At 44.3% G+C, this 20,628-nt stretch overlaps 1 protein-coding gene across 5 annotated transcripts in view; it reads left to right on the top strand.

Moving 5' to 3' along the window:
• GK5 (glycerol kinase 5) overlaps window positions 1–20,628 on the top strand; it is a 95,048-nt gene that overhangs the window by 7,040 nt on the left and 67,380 nt on the right. For all 5 annotated transcript variants that reach the window (XM_036243074.1, XM_036243075.1, XM_036243078.1 and 2 more), the window contains exons 2-3: window positions 7,321–7,414; window positions 11,361–11,436. In XM_036243074.1, the coding sequence (XP_036098967.1) occupies window positions 7,321–7,414; window positions 11,361–11,436 (170 nt within the window). The remainder of the gene's footprint in view (window positions 1–7,320; window positions 7,415–11,360; window positions 11,437–20,628) is intronic.

Here is a 20,628-nt window from a genome sequence, read left to right as displayed (position 1 = left end):
GTGGGCCTCTATGGGTCCATCTTGTTTTCGACTTTCTACTTCCTAGCCATATTTGTCTATTTTCTTTGCCAGCTTAAGGAATTTGTCAATCATTATTTCTTTAAATAGGTTCTCAGTTCTTTGCTGTCTCTCTTCTCCTTCTGGTACCCCTAGTAGTAAGTGTTGTTATGCTCGATGTCCCAGAAGTCTCTTAAATCACACTCGTTTTTCAAATTATTTTTTTCTTTTTGCCTTTCTGATTGGTTGTTTTTACTACCCTGTCTTTCTCATCACTGATTTGATACTCTGCTTCATCTAAGCTGCTGTTGATTCAATCTAATATATGCTTCATTTAAATTATTGTATTCTTTATTTCTGACGGATTTTTTATGGTTTTTGTTTCTGTGTAAGATCTCACTGAGTTCATCTATTTTTCCCCTAAGTTCACTGAGCATCTATCTGTTTAACCATTATTTTGAACTATGCATCTGGTAGATTTCTTGCCTTCATTTCATTTAGTTCTTTTTCTGGTGTTTTATCCTGTTCTTTAATTTGGGACATGCTTCTTTGTCTTCTCATTCTGGTTACTCTGTGTGTTTCTACATATTAGGTAGATCTGTGTCTGCCAGTCTTGGCAGGGGTGCCTTATGTAGCAGGTTTTCTGTTGGGCCCAGTGGCACAGCCCTCCTGTTCCTAAGCTGGGATCTCTATGTGTGTCCCTTGTGTAGGTTGCGTGGGCCCTCCTGTTGCAGTGGAGCCTGGATTGCTGTTGTCACATCAGTGTGAGATTGATCCTCAGGCTGACTGGCTTTGTGGACTGACCGTGACTTCAGCAGATAAGTTGTTTGGGGGCTGCAACCATGGAGTTGGATTTGCTTTAGCAGCATTCTGCTGCCTACTGAGCCCACCCTTTTGGTTTGTCATTTGTGGAGCTCATCGTGTGGTGTTCTGATGTTATCTGAAGCCAGTCAACAGGTGTGTTGGTTCTGAGGTCTCTTGGGAGTTGGTCTGGTGCAATCCAAGTTCTTCCGCTGCCTATGTCTAGCAGGGGTCCACCTGGTAGGAGATACAGATTAATTTGCTATTGGTAGCTACCTGTGCTGGGCTTGCAGGCACCTGGGTGGGGCTATACTGCAAACTGAGGCCGACAGACACTAGAGCCAGGCTTGAGGCCACTTAGCAGGAGGTGTAGGGCACTCTGAGGTCATTTGCTGCTTCTTTGGGGTTTGTGGACATTTGAGAGATTTTAGGAATGTCTGCAGCCTGGTCGAAGGTCAGCTGCTTGTGAGGAACAGCCCTTGAAGGTGGTTCGGGCTGTTATGTAATTTGGGTAGGGCGAGGTCTCTGGGAATCACCAGGAGAGGCAAACTGTTAGCCAAGTTGATATAAACTCATATCTGGCACCTGCGTGTGCCTGAAGGCTAGGTCGTGGGTGGGCTTAACAGAGAGACAGACACCTACCAGCACTTCTCTCTGGCAGGGAGCTATCCTCTCACCTCGCCCTGAAGCCAGACAGTTCAGTTCCTCCCCATGTGTCCCCGGTGCCCTTTGAGCTGCCGTCCCTTTGCTGGAGCCTAGGGTGAGTGTTGGCTAGAAAGTGAGTCTGTGCTAGGGCTGTTCAAGAGGGTACGAGTCTACCACAGCCCTCATTTTACCCAAACGAAATCCCGACTGATTTTCACAGCCAGCTGTTGTGGGAACTCCTCTTCCCAGAACTGGTGCCCTGCTGTGGGGCCGGAACCCCTTGCTCCTCAGGGGAACCCACACAGCTGATACATCGTCCTGCTTCTCAACTGCCGCACCATAGAGGCTAGCGCCTTTCCTGTTTCTCCCCCTCCTCCGGTCTGGGCCTGGCTGCTGCTCTGTCGCCTTAGTTACAGGAGTTCTGTTCACTTAGTCTTCAGGTGGTTCTCAAGGGTGGTGGTTCTGTAACTTAGTTGTCATTTTGTTGTGGTCATAGGAGAAGGTGAGCACAGCATTCATGGACTCTGCCATCTTGACCAAATATGAATTGTTTCTTAAAAACTATTGGAACACAGTGAATTGGAAATTAGAAAGAACACAAACAACAACAACTGGTCCTTCAGACAGTTTGAGTTCTTAGGGAAAGATGGTCTTGTTAACTTACACTGCTCCTCAGCATCTGATTTATTACATCATGGGTACAGAATAAATAATTGAATCTCATTAATTAACATTTTAGAAATTCAGTTTGCTTTGTGGGACTCTATTGATTAGACGTAGAACTTATGTTTATTTTCTCAATCGAAAATTGCGCCTCTGCTAATATTTTGATGGAAAGAACATATACTAGAAACTCAAAACTTTTTACTATAGTATTTGATTGTTATTACTAAATAAATAGCTTTTATTTATTTATTTATGTTTTTATTTTTTTTATTTATTTATGTTTTTATTTTTTTATTCTCACCTGAGGACATTTTGCATTAATCTTCAGATAGAGCAGGAGGGAGGAAAAGAGAGAGAGAAAGAGAGAGAGAGAGAGAGAGAAACATTGATGTGAGAAAGACACATTGAGTTGCTGTCACCCTCACAACCCCAACCGGGGCCGGGGATAAACCGCAACCGAGGTACATGCCCTTAGCGGGAACCGAACCCGGGACTCTGGTCTGCAGGCCGACGCTCTAACCACTGAGCCAAACTGGCCAGGGCTAAATAAATAGCTTTTAGAAAAAGAGAAAGGACAACTGAAAAGATCACCATTTAGAGACAGGAACAAAATAGGCTGTGTTGGTCTTTTCGTTACGATTGAAATCCTGAAGCAGGGACCCTGACATTGGCAGGCTACTGCTAGGCCTCTCAGAAGACCTCAGTTTTATTTCTTTTGATGTCCACTTTTTAACAGCAGAGGTACATTTTCAGCCTTTTTCTAGAATTTATTTTTAAAAAAGACTTTTCTTGACTTCTGGTCAGATGGCGGCATAGGTAAACATGGTGCTCGCCTCCTCCCACAGCACATTAAAATTACAGCGAAACTACAGAACAACCATCATTCAGATCCAGCTAAAATCGAGCTGGATGGAAGTCCTACGACTAGGGAATTAAAGCAGATGCACCTTTGAGACTGGTAGGAAGGGCGGAGACATGGAATGGTCCTACACCCTCATGTGGTGGATAAAAATTGAGAGGGTTACCAGCCGGGGAGGACCCCCCACTAAGGAGCGAGGGGTCCCAGCCCCACACCAGGCTCCCCAGCCCAGGGTTCCAGTGCCAGGAAGAGAAGCCCTCATAACTTCTGGCTGCAAAAACAAGTGGGAATTGAGGCTGAGTGAGGCTGTGGCTATTAGAATCCCAGGCAGTACTCTTTTAAAAAAAATTTTTTTATCCTCATCCAAGGACACCCTTCTATTTTTTGTTTAGATAGAGTGGAAGGGAGAGAGAGAGAGAGAGAGAAACATCGATGTGAAAGGGACACATCGAGTGGCTGCCTCCCACATGACCCAGCCAGGGCTGGGGACAAACTGCAACCGAGGTACGTGCCCTTAGCGGGAACCAAACCCGGGTCTCTCTGGACCACAGGCCGACCCTCTAACCGCTGAGCCAAACTAGTCAGGGCCCAGGCAGTTCCTCTTAAAGGGCCCATACAAGACTTACTCGGACTCGCTCCTTCAGAGCTCCAGTGTAGGGGCAGCAGCTCGAAGTTACCAGAGATACACAGGGAGGAACTGAATTGTTCAGTATAAGAGAGAGAGCTATGTGTGTGTGTGTGTGTGTCGGGGGGGTGGGGGGCGCAGCTTTCTCCCAGACAGAAGTGCTGGCAGAGGCCACTATTTCTTTGATGAGCCCTTCCCCCAAAGAGCTGGCAGGTGGGCACCATATCTGAGACTCCATCAACCTGGCTCCACTGTGCCCCACCCAACTTTCAGGCCCACCCAACCTGTTTCCAGTGGCTTTTCCGTACAAAAGCCTATCTTGGCTCATGCTTCAGATTTTCTTAAAATCTCTCATCAAGCACATCTGGCCTCCTGGAGCTCCATACCTCTTGCTAAGCGGCCCCAGGCCCAGCATCGGTAGCAGCTGACCTTGGTTCACAGCTTGGCCTCATCATGCCACCTCCAAGCCCAGCACAATTAGTAGCCATCTGCAGATTGCTTTGTAGTTCATGTCAGGTGGCCTGGGGCAAAACACAGGCGGTGGCTGCACCTTGGCCTGTACCTTCTAAGAGGCCCCAGAGACAGTCAACCAGTGGGCAGCTTTAGAGCACATCAGAACACCACCACACAACCACCTCCAACAGTGACACACTCAAATGGCAGACTCAGCAGACCAGAACCCTGCTGAAATAAGTCCTACTCTGTGCGGAGGGCTCCTGTATAGCTGATCCTCCACAGTGGCTGGAGATTGGTGATCACAGCCAGTCCTTGCAGCCAATTGGCCTGGAGGCAGATCCTTCCCACTGACATGCCAACAGAAATTAAGGTTCAACTACACGAGGACGGTGTAGAGAGCCCACATGGGATGGGGGAGTGGATGCGTTTTGAGTGCCCAGCTTGGATGATTGAGGAGGCTGTGCCATTGGACCCTACAGAACACCTACTACATTAGGCCACTCTGCTAAGCCTGGGAGACATAGCAGCTCTATCTAATACAGTGATACCTCGGTTCTCGAACGCCTCGGATTTCGACCAAATCGGTATTCGACCAGGAGATTCGAGAAACTTTTGTCTCGGAATCCGAACAAATATTTGGAACTCGAACTTCCGAGATGAGCCGAGTGGAGCCGAATGGCGTTCATTCGGCCCAGCGCGCCTGGCTTGCGGCATCAGTGTGAGTGCAGAGAGAGAGTCACGCTTTGTGGAGAGAGTCACGCTTTACACTGAATTTAACCCTTAGACATACTGTACACTTTTATTTCTTGTTGAGACTTATGTTTTTCTACATATTATATACAAATTAGGCCAGTAAATAGGCATTTTCTGGGGCTTGGAACGAATTAATCCAGTTTCCATTATTTCCTATTGGGTTTCATTGCTTCGGTTCTCGAACAATTTGGTTCTCGACCGTCCTCCTGGAACAAATTATGTTCGAGAACCGAGGTATCACTGTACATAGAACCAAACACAGGGAGGCTGCCAAAATGAGGAGACAAACGTCCCAAATGAAAGAATAGAACAAAACTCTAGAAAAAGAACTAAACAAAATGTACTAGATGCAGAATTCAAAATACTGGTTATAAGGATGCTCAGTGAACTTAGTGAGAATCTCAACTGCATAAAAAAGCACCAGTCAGAAATGAAGGGTACATTAACTGAAATGAAGAATAATTTACAGGGAATCAACAGTAGAGTAGATGAAGCCAAGTATCAAATTAGTGATTTGGAATATAAACAAAAAACACCCAGTCTGAACACATACATACAAAAGATGAGGATAGTATAAGGAGCCTCTGGGACAGCATCAAGCGTACCAACGTTTGCATCATGGGGGTGCCAGGAGGACAAGAGAGAGAGCAAGAAATTAAAAACCTATTTGAAAAGAAAAGGACAGAAAACTTCCCTATCTTAGTGAAGGAAGTAGACATACAAGTCCAGGAAGTGCAGAGAGTTTCAAGCAAGATCAACCCAAAGAGGTCCACACCAAGACACATCATAATAAAAATGCCAAATTTTAAAGGCAGAGAGGGAATCTTAACAGCAGCAAAAGAAAAACAGTTAGTTACCTACAAGAGACCTCCCATAAGGCTGTCAGCTGATTTCTTAACAGAACCTTCGCAGGCCAGAAGTGATTGGCAAGAAATACTCAAAGTGATGAAAAGCAGAGACCTGCAACCAAGATTAGTCTACCCAGCAAAGCCATCATTTAGAATTGAAGGACAGATAAAGAGCTTCCCAGATATAAAGAAGCTAAGGAGTTCACCACCAAACCAGTATTATATGAAACATTAAAGGCTCTTCTTTAAGAAGAAGAAAAAAAAGATTAAAAAATATGAACAATAAAATGACAATAAGTACGTATCTGCCAACAGTTGAATAAAAAACAATAATAATAATAAATGAACAAGCAGAACAGAAACAGACTCATAGATACAGAGAATGTTTTGAAGGTTGCCAGGGGGGAGGGGGATTGGGAGGATGGGTGGAAAAGATGAAGGGATTATAAAGTACAAATTGGTAGTTACAGAATAGTCATGTAGATATAAAGCATAGGGAGTAAAGTCAATAACATTCTAATAACTATGTATGGTGTCAGATGGGTGTGAGATTTATTGGGATGATCACTTAGCGAGTTATATAATGTCTAATCACTGGTGTATACACCTGAAACTGAAACTAATAACGTATAATTGTAATTGAAATTTAAAAGTGATAAAAAATATTTAAAAAACCACACTTTTCATGGACTCCTAAATATTGGTGTTATATCCTAAAATAGTATTCAGAGTTGAAAATCCCATATGTGAATATTTGATGTTTTTAGTTTTTCAAACTGAAGAAAGTTTGCCCTGTTGCCCTGTGGAGCAGCATGCCCCTGTGAAGAAACCATGTAGCTCACGTCTTGCTGGAAAGAATAGTGCAGAGGCCACTCCAAAGAAAACGGCGGAATGCCAACTCTGTATCCTCTGTACAATCTCGAAAAGAATCTGCCTTTTGTTTTTAATCAACAAAACAAACTTTCTTAGCTTTGATTATATTCTTGATCTAATTTTAGTATGGTTTGAATTCACTATTGTGACATGTTTGGGGATATTGGCGGAGGGTGGGGAAGTGACTCCGGGGTGCTACCATCAAGTCTGAAGGTTTGTAGGCTTGAATGATGATATCCACATGGAGTTATTTGGGATGAGGAAGTGTTTATTGCAGTTGAGCCATTATAGTCTGTGGTATTACAAAAAGTCTTACATAGAAAAATATTATTTAATAGGAAAGGAATAGACTTTGTGAGATCTGTTTGTTTCTTTTCTTTTTTTTAATCCTCACCCAAGAACAGTTTTACATTTATCTTCAGACAGAGTGGGAAGGAGAGAGAGAGACAGAAAAATATCAATGTGAGAGAGACGTGTAGACACGCGTAGAGACAATGTGTAGACACCATTGGTTCTACAACACATCTTCATTGCAGAAAACTTAGAAAATAAAAATAAACTTGGAAAATAAAGATAAAGAAAGCTAAAATCTTCTGTAAACTTATGAACTAAAGAAAACTGTTACTTTGGTGTATTATCCTCTCTTATTTCATATAAATATTTTTCCATTTTAACAATCAAAATAAATTAGATAATAAATAAAAGTATGTTGTTAATGATATTAACCAGTCATCTTGAGACCCAGACACACTGACTTGATCTCATTTTGTTTTTACTAAATCTTGTCTTTTCCATAGGTAGAAAGTCTTTGTCCTCAACCTGGCTGGGTTGAAATTGATCCTGATGTTCTCTGGCTTCAATTTGTTGCTGTAATAAAAGAATCCGTCAAAGGTAATTGGATTTTTAAAATAAAAATAGTAAGGTATATTTTGTTTGTAATAAGAGTTTTCCTGAAGAGTCTATAGAATTTTGTGGGCTTCCTAAGTTATGATTATACATGTAGTATTTTATTGGGGTCACAGTGTCAGTTTTGACCAAGAATGGCAAGGCAAACAAAAGTGTTACTTGGGGTTCAGAAACATATATTTTGTTAGAAACCCTGTGTTCAAACATGAAAGAAAGGGTCAGAGTTCATGAAGACAGAAAAAGGAGACCTTCCAAAGGGTTACATAGTTGCTTTGAAAGAACTGTGATTGGTGCTTGCAAGTGGACTTCCACTATGCTATATGTGATTCATTGCTTATATCTATTGGTAGGTGAAAAGTTTATTTATTTTCCAATTTTTATTAATTTATTTTTGTTACAGGTGTTTCCCCCCTCCCCAGATACCCTCCCACCTCCAGCATTGTTGTCCATGTCTTTGGTTATGCATACATGCATATAAGTTCTTTGGTTCATCTCATCCATCCCCCCTGAAAAGTTTATTTTTTAACAGAGTTCAGTGATGTAGAGCCAGTTCTAGAAATGATATCAGGATGTAGACATTTGGTTTCACCCAGTTCAAAGCTATCTGAGTTTCCCGGAGGCCTGCTGGCTCCATTGTTAGATTGCTCTCCTGACAATATCCAACTCCGTTTTGCTGTTTTTCTTTCACAACACTTGCCCAGTGTTTTTCAGGGGACATTGCAGTTTATAGTGAACCGCTTTCTCAAGGAAAGGTAGTAGCACTCTGTGCTCTGGTTCAGGTCTTTTTCAGCCGCAGTCTAAAGGCTCATCTTTCTTCTGTATTTCAGGTTGTAGCTAGTGCCCCTTTGATTTCCTGTTGTGTACAAAATACCAGCGGGTTATAAACAAAATTACAACACACAGTTCCTGCTGGCAGGAGTTACAACTGAGTAACCTTTAATGTAAAACATGTTTTTGTTTTTCCTGTGTGGCCTCTTGATGCAAAGGGCTCTCCTGGCTGCAGCCATGGTCCGCTATCTTAACTCTTTAAAAATGTTTTCAGTGCAACCTTTTTAACGAATATAGTACAAGATGACTTGTAAATGTATATCCTGAAAGGTCTTTTCCTTCATTTTACACCTTCTCACCTTTTAGGTTTGAAATATTTCAGGAACAGTACACTGAATGCCTGTATTCCTTTCTCTGAGACTCAGACATATTTTGCAACATCCACTGTATCATCCTCTATGAACCCTTTTGGCTGATCCATTTGAGGATTGGTTGTGACATAATAACCTGTTATCCCTAAATACTTCAGCATTATTTCCAAAGAAAAGGAGTATTCTATGTTACCACAGTACAGTTATCACACAGGAAATTGAACATTAGTATAGTGTCAACTGGTCACTGGCACCAATTCAACACCAGCAAGTCCCATTTGGGGTGCAGTGAAGAAGGAAACTTTAGTACAAAATAGCTCAATTGTGATACAGTATAACTGTGGAAACAGCACAGTTGTGAGGCGGCCCAGGCTCCTCTCCAGCTAGACAGCCCTGCTCCTAGCCCTTCTGCTTTGGTCTGCTTTCTTCTGCGCTATTCTGCTCACCTCTGCTCTGGTGACATCTTCAGTGTGGCAGCCCAGCAAAGGAAACAGTTTTCAGTCCTTAGTAAGTGGACTCCCAGAGCCAGAGGGGAGCTGGCTTATGTAGACAGAAATCCCTGCCCCTGGTTCCTGATAGGTCTTTCTTCATGCAAATGAGGACTCCAAATCCTCACAGTTTGATTAGTCCAAAAGGCACTGTCCTAATAGATCAGAATGGAACTGCTCTGATTGGTTGGTGAAGATGTTGATGGGGATATAGCTGCACAGCTCTGATGGATGGGGAAAGCCTCAGTCCTGTTGGCTGAAACAGGATTCCAGGAACTCCTTTGAAAGGGCTGACCAGCAGAATTCACAGTGCAGGCTGCCTCCTCAAGTGCCATTTGCACGAGAGCTCTCTGCTTTTGAAAATTTGAGCCTAGTTAGCCACCAGGAGCCTTTTTTGATGGGTATCTTCTTTCTCAGAATCCACAACAGTAGTATTTTCTAATGCTCAGTCCTTAATATTCCCCTATTACTCCAGTCATTAACCTTTTGTTTTTAATCCAGAATTCAACCAAAGATGAGGCATTGCGTTTAGCAGTCAATCTGTATAGTCTTCTTTAATGTAGAGCATGTTCTTCGTGACATTGTCAGTTTTTAAAACTACAGACCAGTTTAGTAGACTGTCCTGCATTTTGGGGTTGTCTGATTATTTCCTCATGGTTAGGTTCAGGTTAAGTATTTTTGGAAGGAGGATTGTTTAGGGGGTGATTTGTCTTCCTCTGTTCAAATTGAAGTTGTCTCTGATTGTCCAGTGGTGAAAAAATGCTTTGTTTTTATTTTTTTATGTTTTTATTAATTTTGTTAGAGAGAGAGAGAAATATCAATGTGAGAGAGAAACATTGATTGGCTGCCTCCTGCGTGCTCCCTACTGAGGATCGAGCCTGCAACCTGGGCATGTACCCTGACCAGGAATCCAACCGTGACCTCTCAGTCCATGGGATGAGATGCTCAATTCACTGACCAGCCAGGCGAAATGCTTTTTAAAAATAGCATCACAAAAAAACTTGCTATATTTTAAGACATTTAGACCAAAAAAACCTCTCATTGTTTGTATCCTAGCATCTGTTTGTGTGGAAAATAAGATCTGAATTTTAATAACGATACTGCTTCCGCTGAGGATTTTCCTTTATTGCCATCTACCAGCTTCTGTTATGATTGATCATTGCTTAAATTGAGATCCATTCTTTTAGTATTATCAAGAAAAAAAATACAGTCCGACTTGCTTTTTTTATTCTCACCCGAGGACATTTTTGCATTTATCTTCAGATAGAGCGGGAGGGAGAGAGGAAGGAAGAGAGAGAGAGAGAAACATCGATGTGAGAGAGACACATTGAGTGGTTGTCACCCACACAACCCCAACTGGGGCCAGGGACAAACTGCAACTGAGGTACGTGCCCTTAGCGGGAACCGAACCCGGGACTCTCTGATCCCTGGGCCAATACTCCAACTGCTAAGCCAAACCAGCCAGGGTCTGACTTACTTTTAATAGTGTTTGTTTTTTCAAACATTTAAAGACAAAAGCAATTTTGTTAATATTGGAATATGACAATAATTAAAAAAAATACTACAGAATCATCTTGGTAATGTTTTCTTTATTAGCTCTGATGGTGTTATTAAAATTCTGGGTAGGGCCCTGGCTGGTGTGGCTCAGCTGGTTGGAGCATCATCCCATGTACTGAAACATGGGTTTGATTCTGGTCAGGGCACACACCTAGGTTGGGGTTCAATCCCCGGTCAGGGTGCATACAGGAGGCAGCCATTTGATGTTTCTCTTTCACATCGATGTTTCTCTCTCTCTCCTTTTTCCTCTCTAAAACAATAAAATTTTTGCCTGGCCGGTGTGGCTCAGCGGTTGAGTGTCGACCCATGCACCAAGAGGTCGCTGGTTTGATTCCCGGTCAGGACACATGCCCAGGTTGTGGGTCAAATCCCCAGTATGGGGCATGCAGGAGGTGGCCAGTCGATGTTTTATCTCCTCAATATTTCTCTCTCTCTCCCTCTCCTTTCCCCTCACTCTAAAATCAATAAAGAAAAAAAATTAAATTAAAAATAATAATAATAATAATAAAAAATTTTAAATGCCAGGTAGGTACTGGAAATAGCAGGGGGAACACTTTGTAAGGTATGTGATTGTCTAAGTGCTATGCCAATACAAAATAATATTGAAACAATAAAAAGGAAAAGAAAACATGCTAACCCTAGATGTTTTTCCTAAAGATTATGCTCAATAATTTCTTTTCCATACTATAATTTATAAAGAAAAACTTCATTGGCTTTTAAAAATGTTTTATACATCTTTATTTTTAGCTGCAGGAATAGAGATGAATCAAGTTGTTGGTCTTGGCATTTCAACACAGAGAGCAACTTTTATTACATGGAACAAGTAAGTGTGATAAGCCCTCTATTGCTGGGTTCGCACCACGGTGAATACACGGCTGGGAAACCTGTTTGGGGAGTTTTAAGTTTGTGAATTAAGAACAGTTTTGCTTGGGTAAGAGGGTTGAAAGTAAGCCTGCTTTCTGGCTTACTGAAATATGTTCCTGTATGTCATCTGGGCTTGCCTTATATAAAATAATAATAAAACAACTGTTGCTGTTATTAAAATTACCCATTCCTTTACTTTGCTGTGAGTTCGTTTTTCAAGTAAGTTTTTATTGAAGATCTTAAAAATTAGTTTATATCTAAAAAGCTCCAGGGGAACCTAGCAGATTTCAGAAGCACAATACTCTAATTATTGTTTGTATTTTCAGTTTATACAAATTTAATATTTAAGTACATACAGCATAAAACATATATAGATTAAACTCAGTTATAATATCTGCATAGCTATCACAGTGAAAACCTGTGATAATACATCAGGTTCCATTATCTTTGCAAAGAAACCTGTTATTTTGGTATTGTCTGTTTTTATAGAGAGAAACTGAGGCTCAGGGAAGTAAGTAACTTGTTCAAGGTCACTTAGTTAGTGAATGGAGACTGAATTCCAAATGATCTTTTCACCCCAAAGCATGTTCTTTCCACAACCCCCATTTGCCTTTAACACATTTCTTACTTTGAAAACAGTAACAGAAACACTGTAAATGCTTCTTTGTTACAAAGCACTAGGCTGCAAAGGGCATCTTGAGCTAGGGGCAGTGAAGGAGACTGGTGGCATGGGGTATGGGGGTAGGTCTAGGAAATATAATCCGGGTGAATTCACAAGGACTTGGCCTTGAAGTCAGTGTTAGACAAGAGGAAGTTCAACTTCGACAGGATTTCTGGCTTGATGTTTTGGGGGATATGATAGAGGGTATAGAGAATATAGGACAGTGAATGAGTTAGGTGGTGATGAAGGTGGGTAGAGGGAACATGGTAAAGTGTTTGGCTCGGGACATGTGCATGTGGAGATACCCCAGAAATGGTTAGAACTCGGCCTGGTTTAGACTGAGGCGTGGCTCACGTCCTCCAGGTAGATGCTTTTTCTTTCAGGGCATAATGCACGTCAGGTTAACCCCTGCACCTGCAGTCCCCCTGAAACCCCCCCTGTCCCCCACTCCCTACCCAGTGACTTGGGCATAGCAGGTTTTAGATCAATAATATATTTTTCAGATGAAGTGATGAATGAATTAAAGTCATCAATGTACTGTGTGGATCAGGGTTTCTGAACAGCAGCACGGTTGACATTTGAGGCCAGATAATTCTTTGTTGTTGGGGGCAGTCCTGAGCATTGCAGGATGTTTAACAGCATCCCTGGCCTCTACTACGGGATACCAGTAGCCTCCTCCCCCAGTTTTAACAACCAAAAATGTCTCCAGGCATTACCAGATGCCCCCTGGAATGGGGGCAGAATCTCCGGGCTGAGAGCTGCTGGCGTAGGTGAGTCTAGAGGAGGAGGCGTGTTCTCGGAGGGATTCACGTGGGTAGAAGAGAAGACTGAGGGCTTGGACAATGAGTCATGCTCCCCCCCACCCCCAAGGGAGTTAGGGAGCAAAAAGCTGGCAAGACAGGACCAAGGTGAACTGGGAAGTGGATGATACGGAAGTAGAGGCAGGAGAGTGTCCTTAGGGAGGAACCGACTGGGAGTGTGAGATTGGTTGGATTTGGAGGTTAGGTCATTGGCCACAGAGGTCGCTTTCATCAGAACCCTCTGTCAGTTCATTCGTGACGTGACGCTCAAAGTATTACGAAGCAAAGTTGCTATTTGACAGCAGGGTCATGTCACCTTTAGGGAAATCGAAGAGTCAGATTCCAAGATAGTTCACTCTCCTGACTGGTGTTGCTTTTGTAGAAGGTAAGGTTTCTTCCTGAGACAGTTAATGGTGAGTTTCTTCTTGGCTGTCCTTCCTTGGGATGTTTGTAGTCTTTCACGAGTTTGGAAACTGCCTGAAGGAGCTGAAACACTGGATATTTAAAGAAAGGCACAGAAGGGTTTGTGCTTCTTTTACCTTAAAACCACGAGGCCTTTCCTGCTCCCTGGACCCCAGGGAGCCACTGTGCCTGTAATGTTGGCAGATCCTACAAGCTCCCTGACACCCCTGGCACATTGGAGATACAAGGAGACAGACTGGACCTTGGGGAGTAATATGTTGTTCATTCCAGTCCCAGCCAGCACCTCCTCTTCTCAGCTCATTGTCTTCTGTGTCCACACTGTCTGTCTTGGTGCCACAGAAACATTCTTTTCCTTAGAGATGCTGTCGAGAAGTCTAAACCTTGGAACTTTCTTTTTGTTTTTTCCCTTGTGCCCCCACTTTTGATGCCAGGAAACTTGTTATTAACTTTTGTTCAAATTCTTTAGGTTTAAATTTCTTGAATATATTTAATCATATGCTCCTTCCACTACCCCCAGTATTCTAAAATTACTCTAAATGATATCTCCCCCGTTTTGATTGCTTTAAATTCCTTTTGTTCTAAAAAAAAATCATGAACTGTTTTGTTTCCTCAGTTCCTCTGTCTCTCAGGGAGGCTTCTGCCAACCAACCTCAGATCAGGGTGTGTGCGTCAGTGACATAAACTAGGAGGCCAGGCACCAGGATCCACTCTCTCGGGACTTGGAGGGAGGCAGGCACTGTGCTGGCTGCTGGACTGAATCCACAGGTGGATGTGAGCACCAGCCTCAGGGAGCTGTCTCCTAATGCAGGCCCATAAATCATGTGTTCGCACGGTGCCCACAACCTCTTTTTTTTTGTAGTACTTGGTACTTTTTGTTAATGGTTCTTACCAATTACTTATGACACAAAATAATATGAAGAGCCACGGAATGGTATATGTGTTAGAGGGTTCAGGCAGTTCATTTCAGTATTGCCATTCCTGGTTTTTCTCCATTTCTCCATGTACTGTTGGCAGAGAGACAGTAAACCTCAGTCACTGCTCAGTGAGTAGGGGAATCTATGCTGCTACCCGAGATCCGTGTTCCAGACGGTCTTCTGCCACATTGTGAATTGAGATGCGCTTCATTGTGCAACCGTCTGTCTTTGTTCTTCCACCACACTGCCCTTAAACACTTGACGTTGCCTTGGAAACCTGGAACGTATAGTACGCTTTGTGGGGAATGTTCACCCTCCTTGTTGGTCCTGACTCATCCCTCAGAGCTCAGTTCCATTGTCACTTCTCAAAGAAGCCTCTCCCGACCCCAGGTAGGCAGGGCCTCCCTGGGAAATACACTCATGGCCCAGTATTCCTCCTTCATAGGACTTATTCCTGGTACAAGTAGGCAATTGGAGAATTATTTGTTTGACTTCCCTGGTAGAAAATATATTCCTAAGGGCAAAGATGAGATGTCTCTCTGCTCACAGCCGTGTCCCCAGCTCCTGGCACAAATTGCTATATAAATATTTGCTGAATCAGTGATTGAAAATCAGATTCAAGTGTATAAGTAGCTGCTATGATAGAATAGCTCCAAAGAATCATATATCAACAGATTTAATTTCTGTCAAACACATTCTGATAGTTGTTATTGGTAGAGAATAGTTTTCCTTTATCAAATGCCTCTTTGGTATCTGGAGAGATGGTGAGAACCTGAGAGGGGAAACAGCCTCAGGAGGCTCCCAGGCCGCGGCCGACGCAGAGGTATGCGTAGTAATTGGGGTGCATCCTGATCTGTCTGCCCTGCAGAACTGCTGCACCCCTGGCATGAAGGAGCTGGAGGGAGACTGGGTAGCAGAGAGGGGAGTCAGGGAAGGCTTCCCAGAGGCTCTCAGCCGGGCTTGCAGAGAGTAGGAGCCCCGAGTGGGAGGCCAGGGGCTGAGAGACTGCTGTGTCTGAAGCATCCACCGTACTTCCTTTGCAAATCGGGATGACGTAGGGACGGCACCACGCCCCAGCGTTAGCCACCTTCCCACTCAGACCTCCCTCCTCCGTCCTGGGCTCCAGCCACACGCCAGGGCTTGCTCTCTGTTCCTGCGCACTCCGCCGGCTCCGCATTTGGAAGGAGCAGCCTTGCACCTGTTTTCCTCTCTGTCTGGAGCTCTCTTTCCTGAGACTTCTCTCTTTCCCATCATTCAGACCTTACCTCAAAGATCACTTCTAAGAGGCCTTCCCTGACCATTTTACTTACCTTCACTAGGTCATTTTATTTTCTTCATATCACTTGTCATTATCTAAAGTTCTTGTTTACTTATTTGCATATTCATTTATTACATCTCTCAGAGTGAGGAGCACCATGAGTACTGGGATTTTTGTGTGCCCTGTTCTCACTGGGTCCTTCTCACCTGGAGTAGCACCTGGCACATGGTAGGCACTCAAATCTGCGTGACGGAGATGACCTGGGTGTCTCAGGCCAGGAAAGGCCATTTGTTGTAGTAAGAAGTTTGCTTCGTATGAGCAGTGGGGAACTACCCAAAGATGTTAGCAGGAGAGTAATGTGACCAAATTGACATTTTCAAAAGCATAATCTTGAAGCAAGGTGGACAGTGGACTTGGGGAGGGCGGGACCAAGATGTGGAAGTCTTTTAGAAGGCTATTGCTTGTTCAGGTCTCTTATCTCATATCTAAAACACACCCCACCTCAGTTACTCTGTTCTTTTTTGTAGCGTAATCATTATATGAAATAATATTTTTTATTTACTCATTTGTTTCTTACTCCCCATTAGCACATAAGCTCCAGGGATGTTAACCTTCCGCACCCAGACTGGAAGCAGAACCAAAACCATGTGCTCAGGTGTGGCGCACGAGGGGAGGGGAGCGGAGCTGCCGGCTGGGTTTACACGCTGCATTGGAGATGCCAGTCTTAGGAGACAGGAGCGCAGCTGTGTGAGGGGACAGAACCGAAGCGGGGGGGGGGGGGGGGGGGGGGGGGGGGCTGCCCTGGCTCAGGTTTTTCAGAGAGCAGCTCGGTAAAGAGAAGGGGACCAGGGATGCAGCCGGCAGCAAACACCGGCATCTAAGGGGCATCAGAGGAAACCGGTAGGAGGTGCGCAGGGGAAGCAGCGCAGTGCTGCCGGGAAGCCGGGAAGGGACCACGTAGGACAGCAGGAGTGGTTGTCCGGGGCACCGTTGCAGACGGGTCACATCAAACTGAAAAGGCCCTACAAACCTGGAGAAACGGATGACCATATGGGTTGTATGGGTTGAGGTTGTGGGGGGTGAGGGAGCCCTTGAGGGGCTCAGCCAGGTCGGGCTTCCTGGGTCAAGACATGTTTTTGGTTCTGCTTCAAAGATGAGAGTAAGTGGCTTGGTGAAGAGGTGAAGGAATATCTGGTTACATGAAGTGATGGAGAGACAGGCAGGCACAGACCTAGAGGCCGTGGAGACAGTTCCTCCGAACTGAGGAGCCCGCGTATGCCGCGGGGGGCAGGGCCAGGCGGAGCAGTGCGAAGTGGAGGAAGGTACCTCTGTGTTCTTAGTTCCTTGAGATTGCTGGGCTTGCACAGTCTGGGGCAGTGTGGGTGTGCCCTTTGTGGGGAGTGGAGAGGAACGTTATGTGGGACAAGGGAAAAGCTTGCATCGTTTATGGGACTAGAATAGGCAGGGTTGTGCTCCTCGGACGCGAAGTAGGAGCCAGTTCACAGGCTGTGTGACTTCCCCAGCTCCCCCAGTGGCCCTGGTGTGGAGGGTGGAGAGAGCAGACCCCAGTTAGGTGTGGAGAAGGTAGTTAACTTGGAAGGCAAGGGGCAGAGGGTGACATCATGCAAAATAATGGAGTAGGAAGTTGGGAAGAGAGATTGGAGTAAACCTTCTCAGAACTCTAGGAGGTGATTGGCTGTTTCAGCGCCTGGGCGGGCGGGTGGGGGAGAGCTGCTGTTCCTAGGGGGGCGGGGCGTGTGGGTGGGGGCGAGCTGCTGTGCCTAGGGGGGCGGGGCGTGCGGGTGGGGGAGAGCTGCTGTGCCTAGGGGGGAGGGGCGACCGGGTGGGGGAGAGCTGCTGTGCCTAGGGGGCGGGGCGTGTGGGTGGGGGCGAGCTGCTGTGCCTAGGGGGCGGGGCGTGCGGGTGGGGGAGAGCTGCTGTGCCTAGGGGGGCGGGGCGTGCGGGTGGGGGAGAGCTGCTGTGCCTAGGGGGGCGGGGCGACCGGGTGGGGGAGAGCTGCTGTTCCTAGGGGGCGGGGCGTGTGGGTGGGGGCGAGCTGCTGTGCCTAGGGGGGCGGGGCTGTGCAGACAGCGCCACCCTCCTTCCCAGCCGGCTTCGTGCCTGGAGCGGTGCTGGTGCCAGGGCAGCCCCTGTCCGCAGGAGTGTCGGCTGATAGCTGTGCCGGAGTTAGTGGTGCCCTGCAAGACTGGTTCAGGTGCTCCCTAGGTTCCGGCCCACTCAGCCCTCCCAGCGGCGGTGGCTTTCTTAGGCAGCATCTGTTAGAAGGGCCATTACCTTTACAGGGCCATTACCTTTATGGGTACTTTTGGAGCCAGACATTTAAGAAAATGTCTCAGGTCACTAGCTGATCACAGAGATGACAGAGTAGAAGTTTCAGAAACTTCAGGGATGCCCACGTCACCAGAACAGTTTGGAAAGGTCACAGACTGACCGTTGGCTCCCAGCAAGGACGGCAGCACTGCAGGGATGGGGAAGGAGCCCGGCCACTGGCTGACCTAAGGGTGAGTCACGACTCAGGGATGCTTGATACATTGACCTATTAAAAGCTAAAATGTTCCATTAAGGTATAAAATTACACATTATAAGTAGTATAATTTAAAATTGTACCATTCACAATTCATGCCTTCTTATGACCCCTTTCAGCTCCCTTACTTACTGTCTTGCCTGTAAGCGGCACCTCTCAGTGTGCAGCCTCACGAGTTATTAAAGCAGGGTGCGTTTGTATATTTTGTTTATCCTTATCTGAGGATTTTTTAAATTGATTTTTAGATAGAGTAGAAGGGAGGGAGGGAGGAGGAGAGAGAGAGAGAAAAACATTGATGTGAGAGAAACATGTCAATTGGTTTCCTGCACGACCCTGACCAGGGCCAGGGATTGAACCTACAACCCAGGTATGTGCCATTGACTGGGAATCAAACCCAGGACCCTTTGGTCGGAGGACCGATGCTCCAACCGCTGAGCCAAACCAGCCAGGGCAACATTCTTATATTTGAAACTAACAAAAAGAAAAATCAGTGTGCATGAGATTATGGCAAGTGTTTCACTCATGCATTGCCGTCATAGTCTATACTATATTCATGTCTGTTTTTATATAAAATTAATGTTTCCACATACTCAGCAAGTAAAACTGGTGCTCCTGACACTACCCCCTGCACTGTCGTGTGCGGGCACCGTAGCTAAGAAGACATTTAACCGTGTGGCATTAGAAATATGAAAATAATAATATGCGATACTGATTATAACCTCAAATATTGTGGGACTCCCCACAGTTGAGGAGCTGGAAAATTATCTTATGCTTTGACTCAATAATCTCAAATTTAGGAGTAAGGGAGAGTTGGGGGAAATAAACCAAGCAACAGCAGTACCTCAGAACGTGAACTTTGAAAATAGGGTCATTGCAGATATAATTAGTTAAGATGAAGTCATAACGCAGTAGGACAGGTTCCTAATCTAGGATGACTAGTCCTCATACAAAGACAGCCATTGAGTGTGGACACAGGACGTCCTGTAAAGGAGGATTGGAGTGATTCTGCTGTAATCCCAGGGGGGCCAAAGATTGCTGCAAACCAGCGGAAGCCAGGAAGAGGCAGGAAAAGACTCCCTTGCAGGTTGCAGAGGGAATCTGGCCTGTCAGCACCTTCATTGTGAGCTTCTAGCCTCCAGAACTCTGGGACACAAGTTGCTGTTATTGTCTTATGCCTCTTGGTTTGTGCTACTTTGTTACTGCAGCCGGTGGAAACGAGTACAATTGATTTTTGATAAGGATGCCAAGACCAGACAATGGGGAAACGAGAGTCTTTCAACAAATAATGCTGAGAAAACTGATGATCTGCATGCAAAGAAATGAAGTTGGACCCTTACTGTATACCATATAAAAAAGTTACTTCAAATAATGGATCAAAGACTAAATTTAACTGATACAACTATTAAACTCTTAGAAGAAAACATAGATGAAAGTCTTCATGACCATGATTTAGCAATTATTTCTTAAATGGCATCAAAAGCACAGCTTACAAAAAAAAAAGATAAATTGGATTTCATCAAAGTTAGAAACTTGTGCATCAAAGAATACTATTAAGATATTTTCATCTATTAATAATGGCTAATTTTTCTTTAATTTTCTTAACAACTTTCCAAAGTAGAAAATTTATCCTAGATTTAATCATAAATAATAAATAAATCCACATTGGAATTATTTTGACATAATGTGCCTGAGAAAATTTACAGTCATTGATATCTCAAATCTGCAGTTAGATTTCTGTAAACCATTGCAGCATGTAAGGGAAGGTGTGTTTGGTTTGTGATTTCATCTAAGACTAAAACAATAGAATTCACTTCTTGGATTTGCACTAAAGTTAATGGTGCCCGGATCACTAAAGGAAAGGAAGTAACATGTCCATGATATAGGTGGATGATGGATTCCTATTAATAAAGGTAAAAAACAAAAGAAGGAAACAAGAGAGTGAAAAGAAAACTCACAAAATGGGAGGAGATATTTGCAAATCATGTATTTGATAAAGAATTAATATCCAGGCTATATGAAGAATTCCTACAACTCAACAAAAACTCAAGTAACCCATTCATAAATGGACAAAGGACTTGAATAGTATACTTACAAGCAGTCTATAAACATGAGAAATGCTCAATATAATTAGTGTTTGGGGAAATGAAAATCAAAACCACAATGAGATACCACTTTACACCCACTAGGATGGCTATAACTTAAAAAATCATAAGTAACAAATGTTGGTGAGGATGTGGAAAAATTGGAACTCTTGTATATTGATTGTAGGAATGTAACATGGTGCAGCCACTGAGGAAAACAGTTTGACAGTGTGTCTAAAACATAGAAATCACCATGTTACATAAAAAATAAAACACAGAATCACTACGTGACCCAGCGGTTGTCAGTGCACACCCAGAGGCATTGAAAGCAGATACTTGTATAGCAGCGGCGTCATTCACAGTAGCAGGGAGGTGGGGCAGCCAATGAGTCTGGGAATGATGCTGATGGTTATACAGCATCGTGAATGCCATTGAATATGTACTGAAAATGGTTAAAATGATACATTTC

The sequence above is a fragment of the Molossus molossus genome, unplaced genomic scaffold, assembly GCF_014108415.1.
Source record: "Molossus molossus isolate mMolMol1 unplaced genomic scaffold, mMolMol1.p scaffold_m16_p_5, whole genome shotgun sequence".
Lineage (NCBI taxonomy): Eukaryota > Metazoa > Chordata > Mammalia > Chiroptera > Molossidae > Molossus > Molossus molossus.
This window is presented reverse-complemented; position numbering and strand designations above follow the sequence as displayed.